At 46.6% G+C, this 19068-nt stretch overlaps 1 protein-coding gene across 1 annotated transcript; it reads left to right on the top strand.

Moving 5' to 3' along the window:
* Positions 1 to 11736: 11736 nt before the first annotated feature.
* Positions 11737 to 18856, top strand: FAM183A (family with sequence similarity 183 member A). Its single transcript, XM_045545677.1, has 4 exons — positions 11737 to 11977; positions 13843 to 13902; positions 15765 to 15868; positions 18653 to 18856. The coding sequence occupies exons 1-4, from the start codon at positions 11845 to 11847 to the stop codon at positions 18761 to 18763; spliced, it is 408 nt and encodes a 135-aa protein (XP_045401633.1). The 5' UTR covers positions 11737 to 11844; the 3' UTR covers positions 18764 to 18856.
* The last annotated feature ends 212 nt before the right edge of the window (positions 18857 to 19068 follow it).

Here is a 19068-nt window from a genome sequence, read left to right on the forward strand (position 1 = left end):
CTTTGCTATTTTAGCTTATGCTTCTTTCATTGTGTTCCATTTTCTAGTATCCTCCTAAGAATGGGAACATGAGAGGTCAACTTTTTACCTCCCTGCATTTCTGAAATTGCCTTTAATGGGGCCGGTGTGAATTTCCCCTTAGGATGTTGCAGGCACTGCTGTTTTGTCTTGGAGCCTCCTGTGTTCCATTGAGAAATCTAGTGCCATTACGTTCTTCTCTCTGGAAGCTCTTCTTCTTCCTGCCAGTCTTATATTCCATGGTGACATGCCTTGGTGTGGGCCTGTTTTCATTCTTTGATTAGGGTATTGGGAAGTTCTCCATTCTGGAAAATTTTATTTGATACGTTCCTTACTCCCCCCATTTTCTTTGTTCTGATTCTGCAATTTCTGTTAGTCCATTGTTGAACCTCTTCTACTGGTAACTTCTAAGTTTGTATTTTAGTTCTACTTTGAAGAAAAGATTTCTTTGATTGTTTTTTCTAATCATTTTATTCACTGTTTATTCTAGTTTTTATTGGATTTTATTCTCCAAGACTTCTTGATTCTCTAATGGGTCTTTTTCCACATCATTTTACTCTTATTCTATAGAGGCAGTATCTTATCACATCTCTCAGGATATGAATTATAGTTTTAATTTTTTTTCCAAGTTTTTTTCTGTTCCCTTCATTTTGTTTCCTCAGCCCATGCATTTTGATCTCCCTTTTTCATGATGAGCTGTAGTGTATGGTACGAGTGAAAAACATAGACTCTTGAGCCTGGCTCCATTGCTTACTGCTGTTTGAGTCTAGGCAAGTTAATTTTTCTGTGCTTTGTCATCTTTATGGCAAAATATAGACATAGTATCTACCTCATTGGATTCCTGTCAGCATTGAGTTAATATATGGAAAATGTTTAGAGCATTGCCTGCCACATAGATAATATCTTAATACAATTCAGTAATCCTATATTCAATAATCCTCTCATTTTCCCTTGATTAGTATTAGTTTGCTGGGGTAGCTTTCCTTAATGTCTGATGAGCCTTGGCTGTCCCAGTTGAGAGGTACTAATATGCTGGCTGGATGCTATGTGTAGGTGGTGTGTGGGTGGGCAGGCCATGTTATGTGGTGGGCTTTACTCTATGTTGATAGGTGGTAAGTCAGTTTACCTGCCCTCTCTCCATTTCAGGTTAGAAACCATACTTAACTTTTAGGGAAGCTAGAAATACCTGAGAACTATATAGTATTCTTAAGCAGAAAAAATACTTTCACACTTTCTTCTTTTTAGTAGCATCATTGGTACATAAAAAGACATACCTGGTTTCATACAATTACTGAGTTTCTGGAATTAAAAGAATGAATTTAGTTTTTGTAAGCTAACTGTAATTATACTGTCTTCTGCACAGGTCATGTTTTTAGAAGACAAAAATATTTTTCTCTGACCTATTGTTGACAATCTGTACAATATTAGTGAATGGGGAGAATGTATATTAACTTAAATAAGGAGCCTCAGAAGTAGTTAGAGACTTTGAATTATGCATGGAACATAATGAGAGTTTTAAGAATGGAGAACACAAGTTAACCACATTTCACAATGGTAAGGCCAAAAGCAAGTTATTTATTTATTTTTTTATTTTATTTATTTATTTATTGAGACAGAGTCTCGCTCTGTTGCCCGGGCTAGAGTGAGTGCCGTGGCGTCAGCCTAGCTCACAGCAACCTCAGACTCCTGGGCCAAAGCGATCCTTCTGCCTCAGCCTCCCCAGTAGCTGGGACTACAGGCATGTGCCACCATGCCCGGCTAATTTTTTCTATATATATATTTTTAGTTGTCCAGATAATTTATTTCTATTTTTTTTTAGTAGAGACGGGGTCTTGCTCAGGCTGGTCTTGAACTCCTGACCTCGAGCGATCCACCCGCCTCAGCCTCCCAGAGGACTAGGATTACAGGCGTGAGCCACCGCCCCCGGCCATATTTTTATTTTATTTTATTTTTTTGAGACAGAGTCTCACTCTATTGCCCAGGCTAGAGTGCTGTGGCATCAACCTAGCTCACAGCAACCTCAAACTCCTGGGCTCAAGCAATCCTACTGTTTCAGCCTCTCGAGTAGCTGGGACTACAGGCATGCGCCACCATGCCTGGCTAATTTTTTCTATATATTTTTAGTTGGCCAGCTAATTGTTTCTATTTTTTTTAGTAGAGACGGGGTCTCGCTCTTGCTCAGGCTGGTCTTGAACTCCTGACTTGAGCGAACCTCCCACCAGGCCAGCCATCTGAGGGCGTGAGAAAGGAAGGCACCTGTCCGCCAGCACAGGACACAGGAGGGGCCGCCACCAGGCCAGCCGACAGAGGGCGTCAGAAATGACACACCCATCTGCCAGCACAGTACACAGGAGAGGCCGCGACCAGGCCAGCCGGCAGAGGGCGTCAGAAATGACACACCCATCTGCCAGCACAGTACACAGGAGAGGCCGCGACCAGGCCAGCCGGCAGAGGGCGTGAGAAGGGACGGCACCAGTCCCCCACCACAGAACACAGGAGAGTCCCTCACCAGGCCAGCCATTAGAGGGTGTGAGAAAGGACAGCACCAGTCCACCAGCACAGGACACAGTAGAAACCGCCACCAGGCCAGCCGGCAGACGGTGTGGGGGACACTAATGCTGCACCAGGTGAGCCAGGAGAAGATGTGGGAGAAAAGTTATATTTTTCAGGGTTTTTATGTGTTTTTATTTTTGTTGGTATTTTTGTTGCCTTTTAATGAGGTGAAGGTTTTTTCCACTGCAGCCGTGTTCCTTTAATAAGCATGTTGGTGCGGAGTCTGCACAGCCACTGCTAAGGATCGCACACACGCTCCTTCCTCCACTGCCATTTCTAAATAAATGGATTTTCTAAATACATCATGCTGTTTCCGCAGCTTTACCTAAGGAAACATTGTTCCTTCTTCCTGAATTTAGTCCCCAAGTCATGTGCCTAATTAACTGTACACCACAGTTCACTGGAGTCCGGCTATCTAGAGAATTTATACTGTCTTTAATTATAACTAACGGGGTTTAATCTGGAACTCGTAACCACTGATTTCAGGAAAACAAGTTAATGTCCAATTCGCCTCAAACCTGTTCCATGGCAACAACATAAATAATCCCTTCAGGCAACATTGAGGCTTTCTAGGAAAAGTGCTGCCTCTCAGCTCCAGTCCTTTGGGCACATGACCCATTGGAGTAAAGTGAGAAAATGTTAGAACCTGTATTGATGGTGACTTATGTATACAGATAGAAATTATGCTTTGTTAATATGCTGATAATAGTACATGGAGACTGTCTAAACATACATCTGCTAGGGGTGCATGCTCCAAAGCTACTTTACTGCTAGGAGTTTGAGATGATCAGTTTGGAGTCCACTGGTTTCTACTCACCCCTGCTCATTTCCTACCACTCTCCACCTAGCTCACTCCACTTGACCACTCAGGCCTTCCTGAGGTTTCCCAAACCCTCCAAGCTCACGCTCATGTTCTCCCCACATATACTCACACCACCCACTCTCCCATGGCAGTCAGGGCTCTGCTCAAATGTGTCTCCCTGGACATGTATCACCCCCACCCCCACCGTCAACGCTCCATCCTCTCATCCTGCTCTACTGTCTCCTTCACACTTAAGTCACCTGATGCCATGTTTCTTTATCATCTGTCACCACAAATAGAATGAAAACTCAGGGAATGTGGGAAGCTTCTGTGTCGTGTTTACAGCCGCATCTACGGTACAACAGTAATTTTGAGCTGACTGTGGAATGTGGATTCTGCTCCTCTCTTATCACAGGCCCTCCTGGGTAGAGATCGGTACCTGGCTCCCCTCCCTCGGCTGCCTGGCACGTTTGCCTTCCCTGTAGACCAGCACTGTCCGAGAGAGCCTTTGTCGATGATGCAAATGTTCTGTCTGTGCTGGACTCAAAACCGTAGCCATTAGCCACATGTGGCTGTTGCACACTTTAAATGTGCTGACTGGTGTGTCTGAGGAACTGAATCCTTCATTGCATTTAATTTTAGTGAATCAAACTCAAGTAGCCACATGTGATCGGTGCCCACCATACTGGATGGTGCCACTGTGGATTGTGAGGTTCTTGAGGCCTTTATTCAACTTTGTCCCCTGGCCCCAGCACAATACCTGGCATGTACCAGATACTTGATAGGTGCCAAACGGGTGTCCCGCCTAAGGTGGGTTTCGGAGAGGGCAGGGAATTTGTGTCTTAGTGTGCGCCTGCAATGCTGTTTTTCTCTAGTTCACTCTGCTCCTCACAGAGCTAATAAGGGAATGCCAAGCGGAAAAGGCCATACATAGAGGAATCCTTATGCCAGAAGATTTGGCAGATAAGGAAAGTAAGTGAGGAACTGATGATGAAGATGTCATTGAGGCAGACACCGAGGCTTAGAACAGAAGAAATGAAACCACACAGGTGTCTAAGAGACAGTGGAACAGGAAAATGAAAAGAAGTTTGCTGTCACTGAAACCCCAAATGATGAGTTCCACAAAGTTAATGATTTATTCCCAGTTCCCATCAAGCTAGATCCTTAGTTGGGCCCTCTATGTGCCAAGAGAGCTGCTGTGTTTGTAAAACGGCCAACCTAGAAGGTATAGAAAAGAGACTAGTGACAGCGTGTGACAGAACTAGGTTGTAGCAGAAAAATTATAAGATGGATAAAATGATGCAGCGTCTGAAATCAACTAAAGATTCAGAAGGACACCAGCTGCCCAAATGTCTCAGTAAGAAAGAACAGTTTTAGATGAAAGAGAAGAAAGCAAAAGACAGACAAACAGATCAGATGTGGGTCTGAAGGAAGGGGTCCAGAGCCTTCGGGAGACTCCATGGGAAGAAGTCTTAGTGCAGAATAAGAAGGAGCGAGGTATTGGCAAAGATCCACCCCTGAGAGGCTTGGAGCCCAGCAAAAAGGGAGATTTCAGTGCCTCAGGGTTTGTCCTCCTTGTTCCCACACAGACATTTCCCAACTCTGGCCCAGACTGCAGGAGCCAGAGGGGTCCAGTGGGTCCCAGGTGATCTGCGTGACTCCATAGCCTGGACATACTTGGCCGACTGCCACCCAGAGAGAGGGTTGGAGACAGAGTGCTAGCATTCCTCCGGACAGACTCATTTCCTCCCCTTCTCCCCACCCCCTACAGCTGCTGAGAGAGACAGTTGAGTACCACAAGAGGCTTTCACAGAGAGTTGGGTTCAGGCCTTTCCTTTTGGGGTCTTGCAATGGACTGAGGGGTGCTCAGACTGTGAGCTCCCTGCTAACCAGCCCTCCCTGGTGCTGCTTCCCTAGTGGCTCCATCAGAGCAGCACACACCCTGAGGCAGAAGGACATTGATCCTGCTCAGGCACCCCGATGGTGACTCAGGACCAGTGCACATCTCCCTGGCATGGTCAGGGATTGATTCTCTTGGTCTCAGGAGGTGAGGGAGCCCATGTGGACAGATCTGCGGGGAGAGCACAGTGTGGGTCCTAGCTGTGGCATGTTCATGGGGCACCCCTTCTCCCATGGGAGGCCCACACTCTCAGGTCAGGATGGGATCCTGGATGGGGAAACCTCCCAGCCCACAGCACAGTCATGGGGGAGCTCGGCTGGCTTGGGCTCCTGTTTGCTGGCAGATGCCAGAGTAAGATTGGGGAGCAGAGACGAGGAGAGAGGAGCGAGGCCCACTGCAGACTGCCACATTGTGACTCTCAGATGGACCTGCCTCCAGAAGCAGACTTTCTGATTGGGTGGGGTCACTTCAGCCCCTCCCTGGTGGCTCTGCTCAGAAGCTGGGAGCAGACCTTTGACCCTTGGCAAAATAGCTACCTTGCCAGCTCTTGTGGAGGCTAAGGGCAAGCTCATACACCCCAGCCCCACCCAGCCACACTCCCCTACCTGCCTTTGCTGTGGCAGAGAACAAGGACTCATCTGGAAGTTCCAGGGCCCCACCCACCACCTGGGGCATTTGAGTGCTTCTCCTGAGGGACTAGAGCTGGTCACAGGACCCAAAAACAACATGCTTATTCCTTCTGACAAGTGCCACCTACAGACAGGGAGGTCACTTTGCACAGCCTTTACAGCATTTATTGATTCAATTTTACAGGGTGTGTGGGAGTCCAAGGAGTAGCCATTTGGGGGAGTGCCTAACCCTCCCCACAGAAAAACCGTGCTACTGGATAAGAGTGGAAAGATCCCAGCCCGGGGCCTTAGCATACAAGTGTTATCCCCCTCGCCCACATACAGCTCGCCCAGCTGGGACAGCTTGTCCTGACTCTCCTACCAGAAGCTCCCCCTAGTGGCCAGAAAAGCAATGTGTGAGCCCCACTGAGGCATTGAAAAGCCTTTCAAGCTCCCACAACCTAACCATGTTGCTCGCCCCACCTCCATGGTGGTGGAGATCAAGAAACCTCCTGGGAGCTACAGGGTCCCTTCTGAAGCTTTGGTCACTCAAGTACTCCACCTAGGGGACCAGAGTCTACCACAGACACAAAAGGACATCTTGGCAGCTGTCTCTATCATACAAACATCAAATAATGACAAGGAGAACAAAGATATAGTTCATCATAGCATCTTCCAATTCAAGCAAACAGAGTGTGGCTGATTCACACTCACAAGTACTACCCACCATCACTGAGATTAAGCTGGGGGACCTAAGTCACTACACACTATTGGGAAGAAGTGAAGACAGCAGGTCAGAGGTAACCCAAGAGGTAACCAAACCTGCTAGAACACCCCACAGGCAACTCAGGATCAGCACTCCTCTCCCTGGCTCACTCAAGGATCAATCTTTGGGGACACAGAGACAGGCCATAAGCCAGGCCCAGCACCCCCAGGTCTCAACCGAGAAGCCAGATGAGAAGGAATCAGAGAAAGAACTCTGGAAACATAAAAAATCAGCTCAACATGAAAGGAAACTCACAAAAGAAAACAGTAACTCCTTAACAATGGATACCAACCAAAACGAAAAGTTTGAAATGACAGATGAAGAATTCCAAATATGGATTGTAAGGAAGCTCAATGAAATACAAGAGAAAATGAAACCGAACACAAAATAACCACAAAAACAATGCAGGAAATGAATGAAAAATTTACTAAAGGAATTGAATTATTAAAAAAAAATTAAACAGAACTTCTGGAAATGAAAAATTCATTCAAGGAAATACAAAACACAGTAGAAAGCCTTAAGAGTAGGCTAGATCAGGCAGAAGAAAGAATCTCAGAGCTAGAAGACAACACCTTTGAGATAAACAAGTCAGTCAAAGAGAAAGAACAGAGAAGTAAGAGAAATAAACAAAGCCTACAAGAAATATGGGATTATGTGAAGAGGCCTAACATAAGAATGATAGGCATCCCTGAGGGCAAAGAAGAAAATATGTAAGGGTTGGAAAACCTATCTGAGGGAATAATTGAAGATAAATTTCCCTGGCCTTGCTAGAAATCTAGATATCCAGGTACCAGAAGCTAAAAGGACCCCTGGGAGATTCATCATAAAGAGGCAAACACCACAACACATAGTCATCAGACTGGCCAAAGTAAACATGAAGGAGGCACCCCTACATGCCGTAAGGTGAAAGCAGCAGGTAACTTACAAAGGAATACCATCAGACTAACTGAAGGCTTCTCAACTGAGACCTTACAGGCCAGAAAGGATTGGGGCCCCATTCTCAGTGTTCTCAAACAGAATAAAGGCCAGCCTAGAATTTTGTATCCTATAAAACTAAGTCTCTTATATGAGAAAGAAATAAAGACTTTCTTAGACATGCAAACACTGAGGGAATTTTTCAAGACCAGATCTGCCCTGCACAAAGTATTTAGAACTGCATTATACACAGATTAGCACATGACACCCACCAGTGTAAAATCACCCAAAAGCTAAAGGTCAGAGCCTGGTTACTGTAACCGGTTCTATAAGCAAGAAAATGTTTTCTCAATAATGTTGTTGGTTCCCTCATATTTCAAATGAATCTTCAGCTAGGGCTCGCAACTCTGAGTGACTTTGAGCCCAGCTACACTCTCAATCAAGGAGAAAATAGAGAACTCTTTAGCAAAATTTTCTGACCAGAACTTCATAACTTTCTGTAGTATCGATGCATTCTGTTCTGAATTTTGTTCCCAAGAATGGCAGAACCTCCTACAAAGTCTCACACCACCTGTGTGCCCAGAAAAGACAAGATAAATGATTCTTCACCACAGACTGTGTCCAAAGACCCACTGAGCCTGTGAGCAAAGCTGAAAAAATGACCAATATTAATCCCTAGTTCATTATAATACTAAAATCATTGCCCTGGGAGGACTTACCTGCCATATTTTGATCATGGGATGTATGTACTAGCATGATTTCTCACTGCACTTGTGTACGTTCCACTCCACCCCAAACACACAATAATGCTCACACCCCTCATGCACTATTCATTTTGCCTGCAGAAAAATCTCCTGACCCTGTTGGTCAGGGAGGCGGATTTGAGGCAGTTCATAACATAGACTTCAAATCAACAAAAGTAAAGAACGACAAAGATGGTCATTATATAATGGTGAAGGGAAAAATTCAACAAAAAGATATAACAATTGTATTTATGCACCTAACACAGGCGTGCCCAGATTTATAAAGCAAACCCTACTTGATCTAAACAAAATGATAAACAGAAGCATTGTAATAGCCGGGGACTTCAACACTGCACTGACAGAATGGGACAGATCCCCCAAGCAGAAAATAAGCAAGGAAATCATGGACAGAAACAGAACTCTAGGTCAAATAGAGGATATATAAGGCATCATGGAAATGGTTAAGACAGAGCAGCTCACCTTGTTGAGGGGAAAAAAGAAGAGAATTCAGAAAGTCTTCAGTGATCTCTTAGCTGAGAATTGAAGTTGCACTTAAAAGGCCAGGAGGGGAAATCATGGGGACAGGTGCAAAGAAAGATTCCAAGACACAGAAATGTGAAAGAAAAAAAATGTATCTGTACGTGGTCGTGTTGTCCAAAGTAGCTGAAGCCAAAGTGCATGGGTTGAAGTATCAGAAGAAAAAATCAGGATAGATAAATTATAATATCATCAGATAACAAAAAGCTGTAATATCAGGCTGTGGAGTTTGGACTTTATCCTGCAAGTTACAGAAACCCAGTATTGGAACCAAGACTTTACTCAGGTTTCCTAAATCTAATCACAGGTCTCTTTACTCTCTACCGCATGATCTGTCTCCGTGGTTAGCAAAGCCCTGAATGTAACTAGAAGCCTTCCACAGACATGTCCCTAACCTCCCCTGCATACCACTTGTCTAATATACCAGGGTAATAATTCTCCCCTGAACATTCTGTTTTCTTCCATGCCTTAGTATGATCAGGGCCAGCTTGGTTGGGTGATTGCTAAAGCATTTAGGGTGGAGCTTCTTACCTTCAGCAACACAGACGCCAGGGACCTGAGAGGCAAACCAACTTTTACATCATAGGGAAAGGTCACAATTCCAGCACCAGAAAGGCTAAGCAGAAACATGAAGTCCAGAGGAGTAAACACAGATAGAAACCATACAGGCAAGTCCTGGAAGCTGGATGAAGATGGGATCTGAGCAATAGCAGGAGCGGAACAGGTTGGGAGGTGACTGGACACTATACGGGGCTGGTGGGCAAGTGGTGTGTGATGAGGCTAGCAGGGCATACACCTCAGTTCTGCAGATGCTGCTTCTGCTAAATGAAATATGGTCTCTTCCTTTCTTCATGTAGGCAACTCTTACTCTCCTTCAAGACCCAACTTAATACTTATTCTTCCTGAAAGCCCTTCCTGACCTTTCTCAGATGCAATTCCTCCTTCTGGCTTCCTACACTACCCTGTGCCAGCCTCCATTAATGAATTATTATAATTATTTGCTTATGTGGCCACTTCCCCCGGTGAGCTCTCCGGGGCAGAAACTATGTCATTTATTTCTCTATCCCTAGTACCTAGAGAAAGCGTGTACGTGGTACGCAAGCAGGATTCCTGGGAGACTGCAGAGTGCCAAAGTTTGCTTTTTTTTTTTAAGTGCTTTCTTTCTTACTCTCAGGCTTTATTTATTTATTTATGAGACAGAGTCTTGGTCTGTCTCCCAGGCTAGAGTGCCATGGCGTCAGTTTGCTCACAGCAACCTGAAACTCCTGAGTTCAAGCAATACTCCTGCCTTAGCCTCCCGAGTAGCTGGCTCACGCTGATCTCCAACTCCTGAGCTCAAGCCATCCTCCCTCCTCAGCCTCCCACAATGCTAGGATTACAGGCATCAGCCACCACACCTAGCTCCGAAGTTGATTTTCATCATGGGGTATCCACCAAATCTAGGAGACCTTGAAATGCTGTTTTTATAACTGCATGGAGTGCAGAGGACCGCACATAACATCAGAGCCTGGTAAAGATGGGGAATCCAATGGAAGATCCTGATGCAATGCTCCGGTCCCAAATGACTACACTTAGAATTTAACAGTGAACAAGAAACAAACTCTACTATACAGAAGGAGACAGCAAAAAACTTTCCCATTTGAAACATGGCACTAGGAAGACAAAAAGTATCTCCTGTAAGATTTTTTTACCACAAGCTTAACCTTAAGAGGGTTGCAGCCCAAATTTTTACTACCTGCATAATTCAAAATAACTTCAATAAAATAATTTAATTTATAGTAGTAACACATTGGTAGAACCTACCTCCCTTCTGTTCAAATAATTGGCCTATTTTAAAAATTGGGTTGTCTTGTTCTTGTTTCCCCCTCGGGCGGGGGCCAGGCAAGGGCACTATACATAACCTAAACCTTTGTACCCCCATAATATGCTGAAATAAATTTAAAGTTATAAAAAAAATCCCAGCAGATATTTTTAGGGAATTTGACAAGCTGGTTACACTTTGTATGGAAATGCAAAGGGACAAGAATAGCCAAGGCTCTTCTAAGAGGAAATTCTCTCCTACCAGATATCAAATCTGCATACAAGAAATAGAGTAATTCACATAGTGCAGTACTCCTGCAAGCATAGAGAGAGAGACAAATGACACGGCATAGAGTCCAGAAACAGTGTCACACGTGTGTGGACACTTTCTTCAAGACAAAAGTAGCAGAGCCGAACAGTGGGCACAGGACTGTCTTTTCAATAAATTGTGGTGGATCAATTGGATACCCATTTGGAAAATAAATTAGGCTGCATTCCTACTTCCCACTACACCCAAAGACCAATTTCAGGTGAAACGCAGATGTAAATCTGAAAGGGTACAAAACAAGAAATCTAGAACTGTACTGCCCATGTATGGCTAATGAGCACTTGAGATGTGCCATGAAGTGTCATGTGGGCCCAAGATTAGAAATACTATGAAAAATCAATGTCTCAGTACTTCTTGTACTGAAACTTTGAAATGATAATACCTGGGATATATTGAGTTGCATAAAACATGCTTAAAATTAGTTTTCCCTGATTCATTGTTCCCTGTTAATGTGCGTCTGCTTTAAATTGGGAGGGGTTTCTGAGTCCTTCCAAAATCCTTTTTAGGAAATGATTGACCAAGGTGAGGTCCATCATATGTCCACGAGCTCCTGGATCTGCCACTTGCTGGCCAGCCCTTTTCTGGGGGTCTCCAGGGCCGGTTCTAGTAACCAGGCTGGGTGTGAGAAGGCAGGCAGGTGAGTCGAGCACCGGAAGGAGGCGGGGAAGGAAATAAAGCGCCCAGAGGTGGGAGCAGGGCGGGATCAATCCAGGCCGAGGACTGAGGACACCGGGTGATCTAACTCATAGGGTCCCACCACTGGAGCCGTTGCCTGGAGACCACGTGGGACACGGTTGCCTGGAGACCGCGAGGCCGGCACCAGGCCAACCATTAGAGGGCGCGGAGAGGCCGGCAGGACCTGCGCGCCAAGGCCATGGCCGCACGCCAGAGGGAGAAGTGGGTCACGGATGAGGTCCATCAGAACCAGATTTTGCGGGAACTGTATCTCAAAGAGCTGCGCACTCAGAAACTCTACACGCAGTATCACGTGAATCCCCTGCGCAAGGGTGAGGGGTGGCGGGTTGGGGGAAGGGCGAGGTGGGGTGGTGCGGGGTGGGGAGTCTCAGGAGGAGCCTTGGGGGGTGCGAGATGGCGGTGCGGGTCCCAGGGAGGGAGAAGAGCTTCTCTCACTCCACCCCTCCTAGACCTCAGACCCAGGACTTGGGAGGGCCTCGCACCGCTTCACATCAGATATATTAGATATATTACAATGCAGCCACATGGCGATTATGTATTTTCATTGCAGGACAAAACCAGCTTTTTATAATTTTGCTTTTGAAATAATTATATTTTTCAAGGTTTTTATGTTTTACTTTTGTTTTTGTGTTGGTTACTTTTTAATGAGGTGAAGGTTTTTTTCATTCTTCCCTCCACTCCAGTCGTGTTCCTTTAATAAGCAGGTTGGTGCGGAGTCTGCACAGCCACTGCTAAGGATCGCACACACGCTACTTCCTCCACTGCCATTTCTAAATAAATGGATTTTCTAAATACATCATGCCATTTCTGCAGCATTACCTAAGGAAACATTATTCTTTCTTCCTGAATTTAGTCCCCAACTCATGTGCCTAATTAACTGTACACCACAGTTCACTGCAGTCTGGCTATCTAGAGAACTTATACTGTCTTTAATTATAACTAACGTGGTTTCATCTGGAAATCTCAACCACTAATTTCAGGAAAACAAATTTAAAATGTCCAATCTTCTTGAAATGTGTTCAATGGCAATGACATAAATAATCCCTTCAGGCAACAGTGAGGCTTTCTAGGAAAAGTGCCGCCTCTCAGCTCCAGTCCCTTGGGCACATGACCCATTGGAGTAAAGTGAGAAAATTTTAGAACTTGTATTGATGGTGACTTATGTATACAGATAGAAATTATGCTTTGCTAATATGCTGATAATAGTACATGGAGACTGTCTAAACATCCATCTGCCAGGGGTGTATGCTCCAAAGCTACTTTACTGCTAGGAGTTTGAGATGATCAGTTTGGAGTCCACTGGTTTCTACTCACCCCTGTTCATTTCCTACCACTCTCCACCTAGCTCACTCCACTTGACCACTCAGGCCTTCCTGAGGTTTCCCAAACCCTCCAAGCTCACGCTCATGTTCTCCCCACATATACTCACACCACCCACTCTCCCATGGCCGTCAGGGCTCTGCTCAAATGTGTCTCCCTGGACATGTATCACCCCCACCCCCACCGTCAACGCTCCATCCTCTCATCCTGCTCTACTGTCTCCTTCACACTTAAGTCACCTGATGCCATGTTTGTTTATCATCTGTCACCACAAATAGAATGAAAACTCAGGGAATGTGGGAAGCTTCTGTGTCGTGTTTACAGCCGCGTCTACGGTACAACAGTAATTTTGAGCTGACTGTGGAATGTGGATTCTGCTCCTCTCTTATCACAGGCCCTCCTGGGTAGAGATCGGTACCTGGCTCCCCTCCCTTGGCTGCCTGGCACGTTTGCCTTCCCTGTAGACCAGCACTGTCTGAGAGAGCCTTTGTCGAGGATGCAAATGTTCTGTGTCTGTGCTGGACTCAAAACCGTAGCCATTAGCCACATGTGGCTGTTGCGCACTTGAAATGTGCTGACTGGTGTGTCTGAGGAACTGAATCCTTCATTGCATTTAATTTTAGTGAATCAAACTCAAGTAGCCACATGTGACCGGTGCCCACCATACTGGATGGTGCCACTGTGGATTGTGAGGTTCTTGAGGCCTTTATTCAACTTTGTCCCCTGGCCCCAGCACAATACCTGGCATGTACCAGATACTTGATGGGTGCCAAATGGATGTCCCGCCTAAGGTGGGTCTTGGAGAGGGCAGGGAATTTGTGTTTTAACGTGAACCTGTGATGCTGTTTTTCTCTAGTTCACACGATAACCAGAAAGCCCATGTCTTGGCATGATAACCTGGAGGAACCTGCAGATGGTAAGTCTCGGGGTTTGAGATGACATCGAGTTAGAGCACAGAGAGGCTGACTGGCGAGAGAGAACTCAGTTTACTGTTACCTTGGGTCAAGCTTCAGAGTCCTCTGCTTTGATCCTGAAAATTTGATTCATAATATTCAAACTCTCAAGTGACTGACATATTCAATTACAATTGTCAAACCAACAAAAATGTTCCTAGTGGCCTTAACATTGCACTCGTTCATTCATCACACAAGCATAGGTCCTGGAGTCACACTAACTGACGTAACATCCTGGGACTGCCACTTACTCACTGCTTTACTTCTGGCATGTTGTTAACATTTCTGAGCATATTTCCTCGGGTCGTTGTAAGGATGAAACAGAATAATGCGAGTGCTTAGAACAGTATGTGGTACTTGGTGCTTAGTAAACGTTAGTTATTATTATTGTTCTTTTCATTGTTGAGTAGTCACTCTGCTGTGGCTGGGCCGGGGATCTCATAGCGTCATGACAGAGAAGACAAGTAAGGAGACGTGGAAATAAATAGACAAGTGCAGAGGAGCCATGATTGGTGTGGCAACAGCATGGGACACAGGAGCCTCAGTGAGGCCATGGACTTCTCAAAGTCCTCTTAGGGGAGCGACCACAGGGTGAAGCAGAGAAGAATGAGGAAGGACATTCTGAGCTGTATGCAAAGGCACAGAAATGAGAAACACTCCTGTAGATGGCTTGGCGTGGCCACAAAATACAGGTGGAGAGGGGGCCACGTTTGGGAAGGAGGAAAGAGGCATTTGTGGAAAATTGATCCCTCCGGTGAGCCCTGCTTCTTCCCCTTTGCTTTTGGTGCGGAATGTGCTGGAGGAAGGGTGTCTGAGGACAACCTGGGAAGGGGGCAGTAGAGGATCTCAGGGCACTGTGACAGAGACTGACTAGTAGATAGGCTGGTGGGGAGGGCAGGATCAGAGAGAGCAGGGCGCCATCTGTAGTCACTCCCCAACCAGAATAAAGGATGCCAGTTGGGGACTTGGAGCAGTAAGGAACATAACAGGTGATGAGTGTCTGGAAAGCCAGGCAGCAGGACTTGCTGTCTGCCTTATGTTAGGGATATGCCCAGCCTGGTTCCCGACCCCTGGGTCATCTTTCTTCTTTTCATTCTCAGTCATCCTGCTGAGGTAGAGATTTTCCTCCCATTTTGCAGATGAGAACAGTGAGGCCCAGAGAAGTGAGGCCACTAGACAGGCTAGTAGTGGCACCGACTCCAAAGCCCAGGTTTGTTCCATGGTGCACCTGCCTGTCTTGGGCAGAAGAGCTGTGCAGCTGCAGATACATCTGCTGTCGGCAGCCTCGCTCATTTCAGTCCAGGAGGATGGGACCTCCTTCCTTACCACCTTCCTCCTCACTCTCTCTGTTGGGCTCCGGTAGCCAAACTCTCACATGCCCCAGGGCCTTTGCTCTCACTGCATGTGGTGTGCTTGTCCTCTGCCTCTACCCAGGGCTGGCCCTGCAGTAGCTGCCCTTCCTTCTCAGGCCCTTGCCCACTCCTTCCTTCATGGCATTTGTTCCTGCTTGCTACCATCGGGTCTATTTGTAACCCTGTATGTTGTGTCCTCTGCCCCCATCCAGACTGTGAGTTCTAGGAGAGAAGGGACCATGTCTGCCTCACTCAGTGCTCTCCCCAACCCCAGGGCCCAGAACAGTGCCTGGCACAGCGTCAGTGCCCACCCCATAGTTGTTGAAAACAGAGCAGAGGGACCAGATGTCCCTGTCTCAAGGCCTTGGCAAGGCTCCGAGGCCAGATGCTCTGCTCTGAGGAATGATGTGGCCAGAGTAAAGAGCACTGGTCCCAGATCCTGACTCCTTCATAACTCTGACCTTGTCTCCCAGCCAGGTTTCTGAATCTTATTCACCATGCTGCCCAGGAACCAAGGATGAAGTACCCAGAGACACAGACTGAAAGCCAGGAGATTGGATGGGACTCTGAGCCCTTGGTAAGCATGGCTGCTGTCCTTAGTAACAGCAGAAGCACAGGGGCAGCATAGGTGGGGGCCAAGAGAACAGAGGAGAGCTGCAGGTGGCTCGGTATGAATTCTGCCTGCCACTTCCTAGCTGTGGGCCCTGGAATTACTAAGTTCTTTAGCGCCTCAGCTTCCTGGTTGCCAATGGAGACCTTACCATACCTGTCTCATAAGGTTGTGATGAGGATTAACGGAGGGTGTATTTGTGTGGTTCTTAGAACAGTGCCTGGCACAGAGGAACACTATACGTGTTGATTAAAGACTGCTGATTGTGGATGCCTGAGTCTGCTCTACCAGTGACCCGCCCCCCAGGGTGGGCTTGACATGTCATCTAACATCTGCGAGTTTTGGTCCCTTGTCTGTACAATGGGAATGTTAGAAATAGCGCTCTCCTCATTCGATTGAAGGACACAACTAGCTTCTAGGTAACCTGGGAAACAGTTTTCTGTATATTATCACTCTAAGTAATACAGGGCTTCTCTTATAAGGAAAAAGAAGGATTTGGAGAAGTCTGTAACCTAGCTAAGCCTCCATTCATCTGTCTTAAGATGAAGATACTCGTATTATCTAAACACAAAGGTTTGTTGTGAGGATTAAATGAGACAATGTAGAGAAACTACCCCCAAAATGTGGACTACTGTGATGCTGATGTTAAGAATAGGAAGGAGGACATCGAGCCCCACCCAGAACCAACCAGGGGCCTCTCATGGCTCCTTCTCCGGGCTCCGTTGCCTACATCCACTGAGGAACTTTCCAGGGTGCTCCCTTCCCAAGGACGCTCCACTCTGTGTTGCTCTCTGATTCCTACTGCAGGAACCAGGCCCTGTCATCGGTTTATGCAACTCCAGTGTAGGGCACGTGGTTCTCCTGCAGGGATGCTTCACACAGACGTGGACAAATGCCTCAGTACGTCCAGGTTTTACCAGCAAGGAGGAGAGTAAATCAGCTGTTCATTTGCAACAGCTCCTCTTCAGACACGGGGCATGGCGTGGAGAGAGGAGACTGGGGGAGACAGAAGATGCCGGCTGGAGCCCCTACTACTTACACCAGGAAGGACAGAGTCCAGAGGGCAGGGGTGTGGTTAGAGAGCTGGAGAAGAGGTCACCACTCAGAGGAATGGGGGAGGCCTAACTAATCATGAATGAGGTGAGAGTAGTACAGAAAAAAATGAAGGATGGTTATTAAATATGAAAACGAGTAATGAAAGGATTATTCAGTGATTGGTCAAAAGGAGAAGGAAGACTCTCTCACATGGAGAAGCTATGGTTTCAGTGGGGTTCATGGTGAGGGATTGTGCTCAACTCTGAACACAGCTGGGCAAGAGGGAATGTCCAGCCAGGAGCAAGTGGGGTCAGTGATGGAAAATGACCACGAGGAAACATCGAGGTGGAAGGAGGTGGCTTCTGTGTAAACCCCACCTGACAGGATTCTTGCTGAAGGGGGGCCAGGGTGATCAGACATCACCTGGGGGATGTTGGCGGATGAGGGGCCTGACTAGGGTGGTCAGATATTGGGGGTGGAGGGTTCTGATGAAACTGACTTAGCAGGATTTCTGCTAAAATTGTACAATGCAGAGGTGAACGTAGACATCCAAATGTCAGGCCTAGTTGAAAAAGACTTCAGGGAGCCTGAGTAGAATTTGCTCAAGGAGAGAACCTTCGTCAGGGGAGGAGGGTTGTGAGGGAAGGGAGGTTGGGGTGAACACAGAAATCATCCAAGCTAGATAATTAAGCAACTTAGTAAAATACCATAAAGTACAACTAAACGAAGTCACCATTTTTCACTTTCTTAACCAGCGTGGGTGTGGAAATGCTGCATCTTTGACCCTGAAGGACATCTCATAGCACGCTCACCATGACAGGAGGGGCAACTGTGGCTGGCCCAGCCAGACGTGCCCTGCTCGGACCCTCCTAGGCTTTGCAGATAAGAGACTGCATGTGCCCACAGCTCAGTTACCACCCTACAGTTGCAAAGGGTCTGCAAATACTCCATGCTTGTTTGTCACTATAAACCTGGGGCCAGTGCCACCAGATGGCGCTGCTGGCACAGTAAGAAAGTATACTGCCCCCCCCCACCCCCCAACGCCGCAGATCCAGGTGTTGTGCAGCCTTAAGTGGTAATGAAGCTGGAGTTTTAGGGTGATGTGGTCGGGGGCAGAAGAGGCTTGATCAGTCCCACTTGAGGCTCGCAGCCACCTGGCAGGACCTCACCCTGGACAGGCAAAGTACCTGCAACCTCAACACTGGGATGGGGAAGCCACAGTTAGTGAGTACCTCTCAGCCTCATGTCTCGTGGTAACATTTGCACTTAATTGCACAACATAGCTTCTATAAGATTTATGTGTCAGTGCTCACTTTTACTCAGTTCTCTGTGTGACTCTTTCAACACATTCATTCATTCCTTTAACAAGTGTGTGTTGAATGCCTAGTGTGCACAGGCCACTGTTCTAGGTGCTGGGGATTTACTAAGACAGATACAGCCCCTCCCCTCACAGAGCTGACATTCCAGTTAGCAGAAGAGTCCACAGTGAGGCCTCCAGTGGAGGCAGTGGGATAGGCAGTGCAGCAAAGTGGCACAGGCTATTCTCCTTCAAACTCACAACCCTTTTCATGTGAACGTTGTCAGCTCCATTTCCCAATGCAGCCATACGTCAGCAGAGTGGGGACCTATTTATTTAAGCCCAGGTCCATTTACTACAAATCCAGGCCTGCCTACTTCCCTACAGGGTTTTTTCTGATCCTGCATCCTCCTCTCTAGGTCAACCCAGAACGCCATGACCATAGGCTGAACCACTTCAGGGTCTACAAGGACATCACTCTGTATAAGGCTAAAATGTGGAGCTTGGGAGAAGATGATCGCCACAAGTAGCATCCCAGCAGTGCTGTCAGTCCCTGTATTTGATGCCCTAAGTGTGCACTGCACAGAGAAATAAACATTACTTTCTAACTTTTCCTATCTGAAGTCTCACTGTTCTCATTTCTGCCCAAGTCTGCTGGTTGAAATCCTTATCTCATAAGCCAGTGTGAGGATTCCAGGGAATGGTGGCAGGCTGTGTACATGTAATTGCCTCCTTGGTCTTCCCAGACACTAATAAAGGATGATAAATTGATTAAAAATGGTGTGAACCCACAATAGAGAGAATGGGAGAGAAACATTTGTAATCAAGAAAACTG

This window comes from Lemur catta, chromosome 3 (assembly GCF_020740605.2).
Source record: "Lemur catta isolate mLemCat1 chromosome 3, mLemCat1.pri, whole genome shotgun sequence".
Taxonomy (NCBI): Eukaryota; Metazoa; Chordata; class Mammalia; order Primates; family Lemuridae; genus Lemur; species Lemur catta.

Excerpts from the sequence above, each read along its gene's own strand:
- FAM183A (XM_045545677.1), top strand. The coding sequence starts at position 11,845 with ATGGCCGCACGCCAGAGGGAGAAGTGGGTCACGGATGAGGTCCATCAG. Across the intron at positions 11,978-13,842 it reads CGTGAATCCCCTGCGCAAGG|TTCACACGATAACCAGAAAG; the intron begins GTGAGGGGTGGC and ends GTTTTTCTCTAG. Across the intron at positions 15,869-18,652 it reads GATGGGACTCTGAGCCCTTG|GTCAACCCAGAACGCCATGA; the intron begins GTAAGCATGGCT and ends CCTCCTCTCTAG.